Source organism: Saccopteryx bilineata, chromosome 2 (assembly GCF_036850765.1).
Source record: "Saccopteryx bilineata isolate mSacBil1 chromosome 2, mSacBil1_pri_phased_curated, whole genome shotgun sequence".
Taxonomy (NCBI): domain Eukaryota; kingdom Metazoa; phylum Chordata; class Mammalia; order Chiroptera; family Emballonuridae; genus Saccopteryx; species Saccopteryx bilineata.
Genome location: NC_089491.1, coordinates 228,858,473 through 228,875,193, shown reverse-complemented (window position 1 = coordinate 228,875,193; position 16,721 = coordinate 228,858,473). Strand labels below are relative to the sequence as shown.

Genomic DNA, 16,721 nt, shown 5'->3' with positions numbered 1-16,721 from the left:
AGGTCTCACTGGACGCACTTGCCGAGCCTGGACTCTAGCAAGACCATCACTTCGCATGCCCGGCATGGTCAAGTGGCGTGTGCCAAGCATTTTAAAGCCCTCAGCCCTTGTCTACAAGTTGTTACAGGGAAGCAAAGTAACTTGTCCAAAGTCTCTCAGTTAATAAGTGGAAATTCAAGATTCTGTCTCGGCCCATCTGACTCCCAGAGCCCCGTGCACCAGGCACTGCTTTCTGCTGGAAGCCCCCTGCCGAGTAAGGAGCAGCTTTCTCAGCAGTGAATGCGATGTCGTGTGAGTGAACCGCACAGACACACTCCTCTGACCTCTAGTTGTGGGGTGCTCTCCTCCCCGGCTTGCTTTTCTCAGAACTAATATGGCTGCAAAGGAATAGAAAACCTGAACCTCATGCTATTAGAGCTGATTTTGGTTTTCAAACAAAAATATCTCGTTTTGATTTACTTTGTTCATCAGAGAATCTAAAAACCTTTCATTTTTTTTTCTCTCATTGCAAATTCATGTGTTTAGAAGGTATTTTGCCTCTTGTTCAGTTTTGTGCTGAAATACATTTTTGTCGAGGTGTCCTGTTGGTGGCTGTCTGGTGTGGTGTCAGAGGTGAACCTAACGCCACGTGAACCATAGGGGCGAAAAGGAGAAAGGGCTTGGGCGACTAAGCCAGGCATGGTGCAGGGCACGTGGGATCTGGAATCGGGCTGGCCCGAGGGACCACTAAATGTCGTTTGTAAAATGGGAGGATGGTCGGCCACACCTGATGGGGCTGTTCTGAGGATTCAGTGAGCTTCTTGTTAGTAGTGGCAGAGTGGGCAGTAACTCTAAGTGTGACTCTGGGTGTGAGGCCTTAGTCCCCCACACTGGAGCAGGTTACATAATCTCTGTGTGCCTCAGCTTACCCCATCTGAAAGATGGAGATGATAGTGGTTGCTACATCACAGGCCTTGATGAGGATCAAATGAGTTAAGCATGTGTAGCTGTTAGGGCTTTTTACTACAGAACGTCGGGTAGGTAGGTGCACAATGAGTGTGATGTCGAGGCAAAACCCTTGTGCCCAGACTCAGGCCACCCCTCCTGGGACCTGCAGTGCCCGTGCAGTGACATCACCAAGGAGGCTTGAGTCTTACTACTTGTTCTCAATTGATTTATGTTCTAAAACATACATGAAACGGGAGGTGGAAAAGGCCACACAAGCACACCCCACACAGGACTTGTTTCAGCAGGGTGACTGCCCAGGGCTGGGCGGGGAGGGGTGCATTCCTGTGGGGTGTATTCCTGCGGTCGGCTGAATAGTGGTCCCCAACAGCATCTCAATCCTAATCCCTGGAACCTTTGCAGACATGATTAAGTTAAAGGCTTTGAGATGAGAAGGTGATTCTGGAGTACCTGGGGTCAGGTGGGGGGCCTAACCGCAATCACAAGTGTCCTCACATGAACAAGGCAGAGGGAGTTTGAGACGCAAGAGGAGAAAGTGATGTGGTCAAGGGGACAGAGATCGGAGTGATGCTGCCATAAGCCAAGGGGCGTGGCATTCCCCCCCCCCCCCAGCAGCTGGAGACGCAGGAATGGGTCCTCCAAGAGCCTCCAGAGCAGGGGTCGGGAACCTATGGCTCGCGAGCCAGATGTGGCTCTTTTGATGGCTGCATCTGGCTTGTAGACAAATCTTTAATAAAAAAAAATAATAACGTTAAAAATATAAAACATTCCCATGTATTACAATCCATTCATTTCCTACCACTCATATTCATGGTTGCAGGTGGCTGGAGCCAATCACAGCTGTCCTCCGGGACAACACCAAATTTTTATTGGATAATGCAAAACGTATACGGGTTGTTGTATGGCTCTCACGGAATTACATTTTAAAATATGTGGTGTTCATGGCTCTCTCAGCCAAAAAGGTTCCCAACCCCTGCTCCAGAGGGAGCGTGGCCCTGCTGACACCTTGGTTTTGACTCAGTGGCACTGATGTTGGGCTGCAGGCCTCTAGAACTTGGAGAGAGTAAGTTTCCATTGTTTAGGCCACCAGGTATGTGGCAGTTTGTGACAGGGGCCCAAAGACACTAACAGCGCTGCTGGCTGTCAAGTGGGATGAGCAGCAATTGAAACTGCCTGCTTCCTGGTTCCCAGGGGTTGGCTTTGTAGGTGTGACTCATCCCCAGATAAAATGCATAACAACAAGACATTGCAGCCCTTCACCACTTAGTTACCAAACAGCATTGACCATCTTGTTTCACAGCACTTCTTAATAATCCAGAGAGGTGCAGGAGGGAGGCAGGGCAGGAAGACAAGCAGAGAACCTGACACCTGGGCTGGGCTGTCAGGACCTGGCCTCCCCATCTAACATGCCTTGAAGTCTGTTAGGACTTGGGTAGATGTTTTCATAAGTAATATTTGACACATGCCGGTATAATTACTGCTATTATAAAATTACTGCCTGAACATATATAAATAAGGGTGAACTTCTTGGTTAATAGGAGGCAGAGCTTTCTCTATAAAAGTGAAAAATACCACCCCATCCTCTCAACCTGCTTGAGCAGCAGCCCCAGCTGTGGGTACGGTGGCTCCACTGTCAGAGCCCTGACGCAAGTCCATGCAAGAGTCCAGTGACCTCCTGTTGGGATCCTTGGATTTGGGAAGAGAGATGAACTGGACAAGTGGGTTGTGCGGACCCCTGTTCACTCCACTTCTTCACCCACCAAGCCCCACTGGAACCAGTCACTGTCGCAGCTTTCCCGGGTCCTGACTGGGACCGCCCACTTGCCTGGGAGCATCTGGCTGGGGTTTCGCCTCCCTGGATGCCTCTCGCTCACTCCCCGCCCCCCTGCTTTGGAACAGTGGGAGGCGAGAACCTGTTCAGCCCCATCTGGACCTCACCTCCCGCTGATGGTGCTTGCGCACTGCGGGTTGTTTGGGTGGCTGAAGCTGACACTGGTTGGCACGCTCCTTAATTTCAACTTTAGGGGGGGACTGCACACCTGATTCCCTTTTTTCCTGAGACCTAAATTTTGACCACACACTCTTTATCTTTGCTCACCCTTGCTCACCAAGCTCCTTTGAGCTGGGCTAGCAATCCTCCCACAGACCTAGCCCTCCAAGTCGCCTTCACAAGATGGGAGTCAAAACACCTACTTTACCAAGAAGCTGTAATGATCCTGAAGCACTTTGCCAGCACCCTTGGGAACCTCAGTCCTCGCAGCACCCCCATGAGGTCTCTGTCAGAGAATCTTCAGCCACCATGGTCCAGAGTCAAGCCCAAGGGAATTGGTAGAGAAAGACCATACTGCAGGTTGGAGGAGTCCCCCTTAAGGACATTTACTGAGATAGTAGTTCTCCCATCTCCATACTTTGTTAATGAGCATCCTCCATTTGCCTGGGCTTATCCTTTCAATCCCTTTGCTAATTAAGTCACTGAAAAGCATATACTGGTAAGAGTAGACACTGTCAATAGACTGCAGACAAAACTCCTTTCTGTTGTTAATGATAAACCATTTCAGAGAAGACCAGGCTGAGTCTAAAGGGTTCAGGTAATTGTAATGGAAAGGCAGAGTGAGTAGTTCATGACCATAGGACTTGGCCACCTCAGGACAACACGCGACACTCATTAAATTAACGACTGGTGGCACGTGGGCCTGGGCCTCAGACTTCTTGTCTTCCTTTGTTCTCCTCTCTTCCTGCCACCTTCTGTCCTTGAGCACAATGACACACTTCCCGTAGGCCTTCTTCGCCACATCACAGAACTCAAGGAAGAGGCTCTCTTCTCGTTGGACACCTAACTCATCTCTTAGAAACACCCGGTATTTCCAAGGCACCCATCCTTGGCTGCCACCGGCATGCACAATATACCAGGTCGGGCTTTGCATGAAATACTTGTCCCTAAGGTCTTCTCCAGTCACAAGACTTTCAGGGATATCTGTCTCTCCAAAATATACAGTCTTAAACCCATCATATTGCAGCGTTCTCAGAGTTTTCAAATATTGGAGGTACTGCTTCCTCATGATGCTATCGAATGGGCTTCTGATAATGATGTTTCTTAAAAGAGGGCTTGCAAAGTGAGGCATAGTGGCTCCTCAAGTGTGTTTGTTTGAGAGTGCGCGTCTCCATCTGCGGGGTTCTGGACAGGGTGGGATGATGACCTCACAATGGGCTTTCTTACAGCTGGCCAGTCCCAGGGATACACTTTGGGTTTGAAGGCATCGTGGGACACATATTCAGAACCATTCCCTTCTGGCTGATATGACATGGGAAAGAGAAGTCCTATCTGTATAAAATATGCCTTGGACATTGCCTCTGCCATGGGTCTGGGGCAGAGATGGGCAATTGGATCAGTCTGCAGGGGCTGCTGAAGAAAAGGGCACAGGTTACTTAACTTAAACAATAGACTTTTTCCCCCCACAATTCTGGAGGCTAGAAGTCCAAGATCAAAGTGTTGGCAGGTCTGGTTTCTCCCAAGGCCTCTCTCCTTGGCTTGTATATGGTGCCTTCTGTGTCCTCGTGGTGAGGGAGAGAAGAGATAAGATCTTGCGTTTCTTATAAAGGGCACTAATCCCATTCATGAGGGCACCACTCTCATGATCTAAATTACCACAAAAGGCTCAACCTCCTAAAACCACAGTGGAGGTTAGGATTTCAACATATGAATTTGGGGTGGGGGTGCATAGACAGTTAGTCCATAGCACATGGTTTGAGAACCTGTTTCAGCTATGTGGTAGCTGTTTAGTACAGTTCCACAAGTGTTTTGACTCTCGAACTTTCAAATACATGGTCGGGAGTGTGGCAGTTCTCTGCCCCCTTGTGATTGGGAGTAGGCATGAGCCAATTCTAGCCAATAAGTGACAGGTGGAAGTGATGGGGTCCCTTCTAGGAGGGAACATTTAATCATCCAGGTGAGACCCTCTGTCTGAGCTCTTCCCATCAGCACTGAGACCAGCAATTATTCATAGAGTGGCTACCATGGAAACCTGGGTCTCAGAAGGGGGATAGTAATGACATGGAGTGGAGCCCAGCTGTCCTTCTGTGCATGTGACATAAGAGAGAAATAGAGCTCATGAACAATGGAGTGAAACAATGAGTTGATGCTTCTCTCCTCCCCCGCCCCCCTTTCCCCTTCCTCTCTCTCTCTCTCAAATCAATGGAAAAATTAAAAAAAAATACACAGAGCCCAAACTAGTAGCCTTCCCACTCCTCACCTTGAATGAAAATAAAGGCATATTTTGGACAACGGCGAATGGAAACATGAACTTTGGAATCTGATGGACCTAGCTTTGAACTTCTTGCCAGCTGTGTGACAATATACAGATTTCTTAGCTTCTCTGAGCTTCAATTCCCTAACAGTTCCCACCTCATGGAGTTTCTAAGAAGGTCACCTCAGCTAGCACATGTCAAACCTCCTGGTGTTTGGTGTTTGGTGGTCATTACATGTTAGGTTTCCTCCCTCCCAATTGCACCTTCAATGGACCACATGGTTGCCAACCAGCCTCCATCCCCCTCCCCACCAGCACCGTATGACAGGTCAGGGGTTCACCTGTCTGCCACAGAACTCGGGTTCCTTCAGAGGAAGCCACACCAACTCTTGCTTGTGACGTCAGCAGCTCCACAATAAATCTCAGGGTTCTTGCTTGGGCCTCTAGGCACTCAGGCTGCAAGAGGGCCAAACTTCCTGTATCTCTCTCTCCCTAGGAGCAGATCTGTCCTTTGTCCTCATGCAAGAGGCCTCACCAGCCCTTGTTCAGACACATCCGACCCCAGCAGGGGACACAGCCTGAGCTCCCGCTGGAACCCTTTTTAATTTGTTTTCTGCTAACGTAACAACTTCCTAACATAACTCCGTGCCAAGTGGGTTTGCAAGGCAGGGGTGCACCTTGCTGGGTCCAGAGAGGTGGCCATGCCCCTCTGCGTCTCGTGCTGGTGGAGACACATGTGCATGGAAGTGCCTGTCTGGGCCTTGGTGGCTTGGGGCCGAAGGCATGAGGCAACCAGGGTTTCAAACACCCAGGAAGAACATGCCTGGGGCCGACAGCTTGACCTCTCCCTGGGCAAATGACAGTTACAACTGTAGTATTTGTACACACACAAAGCAACACAGAAATCCATGTCATTGAAATGTGGCTTAATTTGACTTGAACTTTTATTGGAGACTCGTCAACAGAATCCTGAGGGTGGGTTTCACGTCTTTGGATTTTCTATTGTGTCGAGTTGCATTGCTAACACTGAGGGTGGATGACATAAATCTCTTTTATCGCCCTGGGCTGATGTTTATTGATCAATTTTTCAGTTCTGTTATAACAGAGAGACCCGAATTATCAATACTTTGGGCACACTTTTCTTAGAGAGCTCGTAGCCCGTGGAATGCTCTCCTCCTGTGACATACTGATGTGGTTACCCCACCAGGTCTGGGAAGGGGTCTAACATGACGGGGATGTCCATATGCCACACAGGATCTAAGGGAGACCATGACGCCTTCTGAAGATGACCCGCCCTCAACCTCTTCCTCTGTAGGACTTATTTACGACAGGCCAGGTGGGTCCGAGGAATCTCTCTGACATCACCCCCTCCCTACTACTTCTGGTCAGGGTCGCATCTCTGCTCCCACAGGACCCTAGCTCCCCCAGCTTTGCTCTCACTGGCCTGCCTTGTAAGTGGTCCCCAGACTCTGCCATATCCAGGAGACTGACTGCGTCCCCAGCCCCAGTGTAGCGCCTGGGCCTCTGCGTCTCTGTGCCATAATTAGAAACGTACATTTGGTCTTTGTCCCCGGTTCCTAGCACAGAGCTTCTGAAACCATTGGACTTTCCAAAGTGATAGGAGTTTCTCTCATTATTCACAACAAACTGCTGTCCACCCTTGCCTGAGTCTGTGCTAACGAGGTGACTCTTGGTGTGCCCCTCGATGGCTGCGGGCTGGGGCTGATGGCCAGAGGAACCAACCTGTGGTTAGAGGGTTGGAGCTTTTCGTCTATCCCCAACCTCCAGAGATGGGAGAGAGGCAGTGATTGAATTAATCACCAGTGGTTAATGATTTAAATAACCGTACCCACATAAGGAAGCCTCCATTAAAAACCCTTAAAAAGTGGGATTCGGGGTGCTTCTGGGCAGGTGAACACATGGAGATGTTGGGAGGAGGGGGCGTGTAAGCTCAGCTCCTGCCCCCACCTTCCCACCTTCCCCCACCCCTATCTCTTCCCTCTGGCTGTTCCCGAGTTACATCCTTTATAATACACCTGCCCAGCAGGCCAAGTGTTTTCCTGAGTTCCTTGAGCTGTTCAGGAAACTTACTGAAACTGAGGAGGGGTCGTGGGAATCCCTGATTGATAGTGAGTTGGTCAGAAGCACAGGTGACAGCCTGGGACTTGAGACTGGCATCTGAGTTGGGAGCAGTGTTATGGGACTGAGCCTTTGGCCGGAGGGGTCTGCACCGACGCTGTTAGCGCTGGAACAGAACCGAACTGTAGGACGCTCAGCTGGGGCTAGGAAGGAGGAGAACTGGTTGCTGGTGTGGAAAACCCACACATTTAGTGTCACAAGTATTGAGTAAAAGATGTCTGGGGAATCACGTGATCTGAGATAAGAAGCACGTGCACTGTGCCGACATGGCGCGTTGCCTTGACGGGGCTGCTGCAGACGCCATCCTGCCCTGTAAGCACGTGGAGCATCCAGATGGGCCTCCACCCCGCCCAGCTGCCTAAACACAGCAAGCTCTGTTGGGAACCTGTGAGAGGATGCTGTGGAAAAGGTGAGAAACAGGAAAATACCTGGAAGGTTATTTCACCCTCCCTAGAATGAAAGCTTGGAGTTTCATTCTAACCTTTACAACAGTGATTTTCAACCTTTTTTGAGCCGCGGCACATTTTTTACATTTACAAAATCCTGGGGCACACCACCTACAAAATGACACAAAATGACACTCTAACACAGTATATATTATACATATAGTTAATAATATAGTTTCTAAATGTATTTATACTCACACCTGACCATGTCTCACGGCACACTAGTGTGCTGCGGCACACTGATTGAAAAACACTGCTTTACAGAATCATGGGGCAGGTTGCAGACCACTGTAGGCAGACAGGAAAAATATTTCATTGTAGTCCAAGGGGCATCCCCAAAAGCCAAACTGGATGAACGTCACAGTAAGTGGCATGAAATACAATCCTTCTCTTTGCTTGCTGAAAGGCACTTGTAGGAGTTCAGCTAACCACAATCTCTCTAATCAGCCATCTAGGCAAGATCTTACTTCTTTAGGCAGAGACAAGGGTATAAGTAACAACTATGTGTAACACATCAAAATGACTCATACAATGGCTACGGTAAGGAACCCTAAAAGTGGCCATGGAAGACTTGAGTCTCAGTGGCCTCACCCAGAGTACAGGCATCAGCTGTGAGCAAGTGGGTTCTCCACTAAGGCAGGGTGATATAGCCATTGCTCACAGACTAACTGCCAGGGGACTAGTTGTTTCCTGTTCCAAAAAGCATCACCACCACCCCTACCGCCATCCACCACTATCACCTATGCCACCACCACCATCTGCATCAACCTCCCCAACACCCCAACACCCCCCTACCACTATCACATACACTACCACCACCATCTGCATCAATCTCCCCAACACCCCAACACCCCACCACCACTATCACATACACTACCACCACCATCTGCATCAACCTCCCCAACACCCCAACACCCCCCACCACTATCACATACACTACCACCACCATCTGCATCAATCTCCCCAACACCCCAACACCCCCCACCACTATCACATACACTACCACCACCATCTGCATCAATCTCCCCAACACCCCAACACCACTATCACATACACTACCACCACCATCTGCATCAACCTCCCCAACACCCCAACACCCCCACCACCACTATCACCTACACTACCACCACCATCTGCATCAACCTCCCCAACACCCCCACCACCCCTACCACCACTATCACGTACACCACCACCACCATCTGCATCAACCTCCCCAACACCCCACCACCCCCACCACCACTATCACCTACACTACCACCACCATCTGCATCAACCTCCCCAACACCCCAACACCCCCACCACCACTATCACGTACACCACCACCACCATCTGCATCACCTCCCCAACACCCCCAACACCACTATCACATACACCACCACCACCATCTGCATCAACCTCCCCAACACCCCCACCACCCCTACCACCACCACTATCACCTACACTACCACCACCATCTGCATCAACCTCCCCAACACCCCCACCACCCCTACCACCACCACTATCATGTACACTACCACCACCATCTGCATCACCTCCCCAACACCCCCACCACCCCTACCACCACTATCACCTACACTACCACCACCATCTGCATCAACCTCCCCAACACCCCCACCACCACTATCACATACACTACCACCACCATCTGCATCAACCTCCCCAACACCCCCACCACCCCTACCACCACCACTATCACGTACACCACCACCACCATCTGCATCACCTCCCCAACACCCCCAACACCACTATCACGTACACCACCACCACCATCTGCATCAACCTCCCCAACACCCCCACCACCACCACTATCACGTACACCACCACCACCATCTGCATCACCTCCCCAACACCCCCACCACCCCTACCACCACCACTATCACCTACACTACCACCACCATCTGCATCAACCTCCCCAACACCCCCACCACCATCCACCACTATCACCTCCAGAGGTCAGCAAACTCATTAGTCAACAGAGCCAAATACCAACAGTACAACAATTGAAATTTCTTTTAGAGCCAGATTTTTAAAATTTATACTATATAGGTAGGTACATTGTTATTAACTTAATTAGGGTACTCCTAAGCTGGCCTTTGACCCACACTCAAGGGGCCAAAAAGCTGCATGTGGCTCACAAGCCACAGTTTGCTGACCGCTAACCTACACCACTACCGCTATCTGCATCAACCTCCCAAACACTCCCCATCCCCAGCATCCGCCACTATCACCTACACTACCACCAGTATCACTGTCACTGCCAGGACCACCACCACCATCACCACCATAAGCATCAACCATTATTTTATTTTTCAGAACACATTCATGTGTACGATCTCATTAGCTGTTACCTACTTTGTAAGATTCACAGAACTGGCATTATTATCCTCATTTTATTCATACCAAAATGGTGGATGCTGAAACCCAGTTAGAGTTTGGTTTTTCTAACTCTAAAACGAATGCATTTTTCTCCCCAAGGGACCCCACTCTTTCAAGAAAATGAAGAACTTTTAATACTAATAACTTTAATTCTATATCCCAGTCAGCATCTTTAGAATGAATGGCCCTTTGAGTCCATATATACCAACCCCCATGTGTCCCAAGTAAGCTACTCAAAGTTCATGTAACCTCTTGAAGCTGAAGTTTCATCCAGGGCACTGGACTCCAAATTCAGCCTTCTTTCCGTGACAAGAGGCCACCTTCCTGGACACCCCAGAAGTCTCCCCAGTTCCTCTGGGAACAGTGGATGCCCTCCCCTTCCCCTGGTACACGGGCTTTTCCAGTGAAGGGTTAGTATGGCTGGAAGCTCCTGCTGTCTCATCCCAAAGCACCAGAGAGCCTGAGAAGGACACAGGACACTGACGTCTGTCACATGCCACCTGCCGGAAGTGCCCAGAGCTCCTGGTGGTCTCCTAGCCCCACCCCAAGTAACCGCAAGATGCTCCCCTGCAGGATGGCTGGGCCTCTTCTGTGGAGACCTGCTCACCTTGCCTTTCAAGCAATCCCTTGGATTTCGGTTTGGGGTCCACTGGTGCCACACTTGGGCCCCTGGCTGACCCGGCTAGGCTGCACGACAGCCCTGTTGCTAATGGTCAGTGCTGAGCATTTGGCTACCTTGCTCTGCAGCCCTTTCTTTTTGAGTTCAGAGGTCAAGTTTGAGTAATAAACATCTTCTAAGGACTTATCGCTCTGTCTGAGGATGTTGCTGGCCAAACGGAAGAGGAAAACCACTGCATAGATGCCAATGATGGTGAGGATGTACCAGGCGGCGCTGGTTCCGTCTGGGAGCTTCAGGGCCCTGGTGGAGTTGGTGCTGTTCCTCCCCTCCATGCCGTCCCTCAGCAGGTGCCCCAGGACAGTGTGGACAGTCGGGGGCTCCCCGAGGACTTGACCACTGAGAAACAGAAAGATCCAGATGAGACCCAGCATCCTGGGCTGAGGGCTGCCTGGCCAGGCCAGTGACAGCAAGGTTGTCCCATCAGTGGGACACTCAGGACAGCTGACAGTGGCCTTCTTTGTCGATGAGCCTTACAACATTCATGTCAATATATTTTTAAAAACCAAAAGAGTTCAAAACATCAAGTTTTTGACTAGAAGACAAGACATCATAAAGATGTCAGTTGTCCCTAGAATAATCTACACAACTAACCTAATTGCAATAAGAACTGTCAGTAGAATTTACTAGACAGGCTATGCATGTTGAAAATTAACTGTCAAGACTGATTAGAAAGAATGTGGAAAAAAAAGAAAAAAAGAGTGTCGGATGGAAATGAGCTTAGCCAAAAATTTAAAACTTAGCCAGTCAGGAAAATAATTTACATTTTTTCAGAATGAATGAGCATTTCACTTGCTGACAATCCCGCTGTGGCTTACTGGGCTTTGCAAAGGGTGTGGAGGGCTCTAAAGATCCAGGCACAATTCTCCCTAAAAAGTCTCCCCATAAAAAGACAATAGCTAAAACAGTGTGGTACTGACACATGGACAGGTAGACCAGTGGAAAAGTCCAAAGCAGCCTCAGGAGTTACGGAATTGGAGTCTGGCAGATAATAAAGGGACATTTCTGCTTGGTAAGGGAAGGGCGGGTTGTTCGATGAGGGCTGGAGCAATGTAGCACTGGGGCTACGTTCCTCACGTTGTGTCCAAAAACAGTGCCGAAAAATCAAAGACTCTTAACCTAAGAAAGAAGCAATTTAAAGTACTAGAAAAAGAGCATGGTAGATTTTGTTCCTTTATCATCTCAGTGTGGGATAGCCCTTTCCAAGCATAACACCAAATTCAGAGGAGGAGAAAAGAAAACAAATGTTAAAATCAACTATATAGAAAATTTTAAAGTTATTGTATACCAAGAAAAAAATTACAAAAAAATTATAGTTTATACCACTGAATTTCTCTTAATACCTTCCTGTTTCAGAAGAAAAAGTCCAAAACTCCTGTAGAAAAAAATATGCTGAGGCGATGGATAATTAAGTCCTAGAAAAAGAAGTGGACCTTGAACATGAAAAAGAAAGCTTTTCCATATCACTCATAATAAGAAGCATGCAAATTAAAACTACAACAAGGTAATGGTTTGTTATCTCTCCGTTTGCAGATTCAGGATGTCCCAGGATGCACCATGTGGATGTGTTGGCAGGGTGACCAGGCTTTGCTTGGTTGCTGGTGAGGGCGCACATCTATGCATCACACACGCACTTACCATTGGCCCAGCAACTCCACCTGCAGGGATTTATCCCAGAGATACCCTGGAGCCTGTTTGGAATGACACACCTTTAAGGTGAGCCACTGTGGCAGAATGACCAGTGCCCAAGAATAGCCTGAACAGCTTCGATTTGGGGGGTGGTTGAATACAATTTGGAACCTTCTTGCCATGGAATACTACACAGCCATAAAGATCAACAAAAGGTTTTTTTAGAAGGTACTAAATATTGATAAATTAAAAAGTAACCTGATTGTGATGTAGTGTGTAATCATACATGTAAATAAAGGGCGATATGTTATCTGCTGGGAACTTTACACACACGCACGCACACATACATATATGTTATCTCTGGGAGAACACAGACATTGGTACCAGTGGTTGCCCATGGGCAAGAGATTCGGGGGAGGGAGATGTACTCTTCACGGACATTTTGAATCAGGTGCATTTATTTTCTTTTTCTTTTTGTATTTTTCCGAAGCTGGAAACAGGAAGGCAGTCAGACAGACTCCCACATGTGCCTGACCGGGATCCACCCGGCATGCCCACCAGGGGGCGGTGCTCTGCCCATCTTGGGGCATCGCTCTGCCGCAATCAGAGCCATTCTAGCACCTGAGGCAGAGGCCATAGAGTCATCCTCAGCGCCAGGCAACTTTGCTCCAGTGGAGCCCTGGCTGCGGGAGGGGAAGAGAGAGACAGAGAGGAAGGAGAGGGGGAGGGGTGGAGAAGCAGATGGGCTCTTCTCCTGTGTGCCCTGGCCGGGAATCGAACCCGGGACTCCTGCAAACCAGGGCGATGCTCTACCACTGAGCCCACCGGCCAGGGCCATATTTATTTTCAAAAATCAATATAAAACTGGAGGAGCGGCCCTGGCCGGTTGGCTCAGCGGTAGAGCATCGGCCTAGCGTGCGGAGGACCCGGGTTCGATTCCCGGCCAGGGCACACAGGAGAAGCGCCCATTTGCTTCTCCACCCCTCCTCCTCTCCTTCCTCTCTGTCTCTCTCTTCCCCTCCCGCAGCCGAGGCTCCATTGGAGCAAAGATGGCCCGGGCGCTGGGGATGGCTCTGTGGCCTCTGCCCCAGGCGCTAGAGTGGCTCTGGTCGCAACATGGTGACACCCAGGATGGGCAGAGCATCGCCCCCTGGTGGGCAGAGCGTCGCCCCTGGTGGGCGTGCCGGGTGGATCCCGGTCGGGCGCATGCGGGAGTCTGTCTGACTGTCTCTCCCTGTTTCCAGCTTCAGAAAAATGAAAAAAAAAAAAAAAAAAAAAAAAAAAAAAAAAAAAAAAAAAACTGGAGGAGCATAAACGGACACATTCCTGGTCTCCTTGGTAACATACCCTTGGGTAAAGATACCATGTGCCCTTCCAAGACTAGAAGATTAAGATCTTAATTGTTGTTTAATTCAAAACTGTTTTCTCTCCTAGAGGACTGATGAACAGGAGATGATGAAAGCAGCAGCTGAGGCGGTGAGACCTTTCCCCCGGAGCGGTGCTGGTTCAAGTGCCAGTCTCCTGCTCTGCGTGAGCACAGCGCATTCAGACCCTCAGCCTGCTGCTGAGTTGGCCAAGGGACTCCAGGCATGCTTACAATCTGATGTTTGTTTGATGCTAATTAATTTTGCTAATGCAGGATTCAGAAAGACTGGTATTTTTTTAATGACACTTAATTGTCAGAATGAGTGAATAATCTTACTACATTTTTTCCCCATTGATTTAGAAGAGAGAGAGAGAGAGAGAAAGAGAGAGAGAAGCATCAACTAGCTGTTCCACTCAGCTGTACACTCATTGGTTGCTTCTCATATGTGCCCTGACCAGGGCTTGAGCCAGTGACCTCAGGGTCAAGCTGGTGCCCTCAGGATCGAGCTGGTAACCCTGGGAGTGAACCAGCGACCTCAGCTCTTCTGGGACAACGCTCCTTCCACTGCGCCACTGGCCAAGGCCTTACTACTTTCAGATGAAGGGTGAAAACAGTTGAAAATAATTCTCCAAACCATATCTGACAAAGCCCAAATTAACAGATTTAATGACAGAAAATTGGTCAGATATAAGAAACACTAACCATTAGGAATCTGACACTGCAGTTGGTGGAATGTTTGCGAGCTTGAAGTAAAGAAGAAGGGAAATTGCCATAATTATTAAAAAACAAATCAACCCAACAAGAACATTAGAAATTTAATTAGTACAAGAGGACTTGTTTAAACTCGTATGAGCTCATAGAACTTTCTGCGATTTGTTATAGGATGATGTGATACTTTCAGACACATCTAAAATACAGCCAACTAGAAACTACAGAACATTATTTTAAAACCAGCCCATTTTGCACATGAAAGAAGCTCGCTATATTAATTAGTGAGGTTCATTGTTCTTTGCCTTTTTTTATTCAAAAAACAGAAATGAACATGTTAAGTGGTATATCAGTGGATAAGCACACCCTGTGGAAGAGACAGACCTCTCTTCTGCAGCCTGTCGCACTTGGACCAACGTGAAACACACCAGCAACACTAGAGCTGCCCGTCCCTGCGTCACGGAATACTCACATTTTGGGAGGGGTCTTTACTTGACTCACCGGAAGAGGACAGAGGGGGAGCTCCTCTTTGCAAACGGTCACAATGCCTTTGAAGTCAGGCTGCACAGAGGTTCCTGAGCAGGGAGTAACATGACACCTCAACAACAGTAGGCAGCACCATCTAGAAACTTAGCAGAAAAGAACTGGGTGAACTCTCTCATTCAATTAATCAGAGAATTGAAGTCGATCTGTCTTCTGTTGGCTTGGAACAAAAAGCGCTTCCTGGCTTTGGCTTGTTTGAGAATGTCTAGAGAAAAAGCTGTTGAACACCTTGCTGATACTGAGGATTCTCCAGCCCTCCCAGTCCCATCTGGCCCTGCGGTGCTGGGAAGCTCTTCTTGAGATTGGCTCACTGGCTTACAGCCTGGATGGTTCCTGAATTCCCCAGTTTTGCACCTGTGGCAGGCGGGGCGGCGGGGCAGGTGTGGCAGAGGCCCATTGTCACAGGACCAGGAGACTCCATGGGCAAGAGTCACCAACTTCCTCTTGGATGCGGAAACCAGACAGGATGGGGCAGGAGGACACAGCCCAAGAGCCTGTTCCCCTCAGGGATCAGTGAGCAATGGACCACATTGGAATAGATTTAATCAAAGTAGATTTATTCTAGCACCGGAAAGGTCCTATGATGTAGCCATTGTTCCCAGCTCCACTTCTCCCGAATCCTCACTGTCCATGACATGCCAAAATTGTGAGGGCTGCTGGCTTTTAGAATGTATTGATCAAGTTTCTACCAATGGTGGACTAGATAAGTAAATGGTAAAATAGGCCATATGGTCCAGCAATTCCACTCCAAGGTCCATACCTAGGAGAAATGAAAACATGTCCAGGCCCTGGCCAGTTGGCTCACTGGTAGAGCACTGGCTTGTCACACAGACATCCTTGGTTCGATACCCAGTCATGGCACACATGAGAAGCAACCATCTGCTTCTCTCCTCTTTCCTCTCCTTCTGCTCTCTCGCTTTCCCTCTCGCAGCCAGTGGCTTGATTAGTTCGAGCGTCAGCCCCAGGTACTGAGGATGGCTTGGTTGACTTGAGCATCGGTCCCAGATGAGGGTTGCGAGGTAGATCTCAATAGGGGTGCATACTGGAGTCTGTCTCGCTCTCTCCCTCCCCTCCTCTCACTTTAAAAAAAAGAAAGAAAACACATCCAGTCAAAATTTGTATACAAATGTTCATAGCAGCATTATTTATAATAGCTAAAAAGTGGAAACAGCCCAAATGTTCACCAACTGATGAATAAATAAGATGCATTTTATCCATACAATGGAATGTTATTTGGCAATAAAAAGAAATGATACATACTACAAAATAGATAAACCTTGGAAACACTATGCTAAGTGAAAGAAGTCAGTTGCAGAGCTCAACATATTGTGTGCTTCCATTTATAAGACATGTCTAAAACAAACAAATCTATAAAGACAAGAATAATTTAGGGGCTGCCTAGGTCTGAGGTGGGGGCTTAAGGGAGGTGATGAAATTGATTCTGGTGCTTGCTGCACAACTCTGTGAGCATACTAAACGCCACTGAAAGTACACTGTGAGTGAGTGACTTTTATAGTATGTGGGTTATAGTTAATATAATTAACTTTACAATAGAATAGTATGCAGCTGTGAAAAGGAATGAGGAAGTTATTTGTATACTGATGCAATAAAAGTTTCCAAGATGTACTGTTCAACAAAAACAGCAGAGA

General features: G+C 48.5%; 3 protein-coding genes across 4 annotated transcripts in view; 1 reads left to right on the top strand and 2 right to left on the bottom strand.

Annotated features, from left to right (window-relative positions):
• Positions 1-14,837, top strand: part of SMIM11 (small integral membrane protein 11) — a 29,262-nt gene extending 14,425 nt beyond the window's left edge. The window contains exons 5-6 of one of the 2 annotated variants that reach the window (XR_010729235.1): positions 12,360-12,542; positions 13,890-14,837. The gene's annotated coding sequence lies outside the window, so the exon portion shown is untranslated. Of the gene's footprint in view, positions 1-12,182; positions 12,331-12,359; positions 12,543-13,889 lie in introns of both variants that reach the window. The other variant, XR_010729234.1, reaches the window with a different exon arrangement.
• On the bottom strand, positions 3,312-4,067 carry C2H21orf140 (chromosome 2 C21orf140 homolog). Its single transcript, XM_066254441.1, has one exon. It carries the CDS (start codon positions 4,065-4,067, stop codon positions 3,312-3,314), a length of 756 nt encoding a protein of 251 aa, XP_066110538.1.
• Positions 9,786-15,469, bottom strand: SMIM34 (small integral membrane protein 34). The gene is made up of 3 exons (XM_066254440.1): positions 15,427-15,469; positions 15,002-15,158; positions 9,786-11,165 (listed from the first exon to the last, which is right to left on the bottom strand). Exons 1-3 carry the CDS (start codon positions 15,467-15,469, stop codon positions 10,766-10,768), a joined length of 600 nt encoding a protein of 199 aa, XP_066110537.1. The 3' UTR covers positions 9,786-10,765.
• Between the last annotated feature and the right edge of the window lie 1,252 nt (positions 15,470-16,721).

What these genes read in the sequence shown, in the direction of transcription:
- C2H21orf140 (XM_066254441.1), bottom strand. Translation starts at nt 4,067, where the DNA reads ATGCCTCACTTTGCAAGCCCTCTTTTAAGAAACATCATTATCAGAAGC.
- SMIM34 (XM_066254440.1), bottom strand. Translation starts at nt 15,469, where the DNA reads ATGGGCCTCTGCCACACCTGCCCCGCCGCCCCGCCTGCCACAG. An exon ending in CGCCGCCCCGCCTGCCACAG is followed by an intron (nt 15,159 to 15,426) that starts GTGCAAAACTGG and finishes TTTTCTGCTAAG; the next exon opens with TTTCTAGATGGTGCTGCCTA. An exon ending in GTAAAGACCCCTCCCAAAAT is followed by an intron (nt 11,166 to 15,001) that starts GTGAGTATTCCG and finishes TCTGTTTCTCAG; the next exon opens with TGGTCAAGTCCTCGGGGAGC.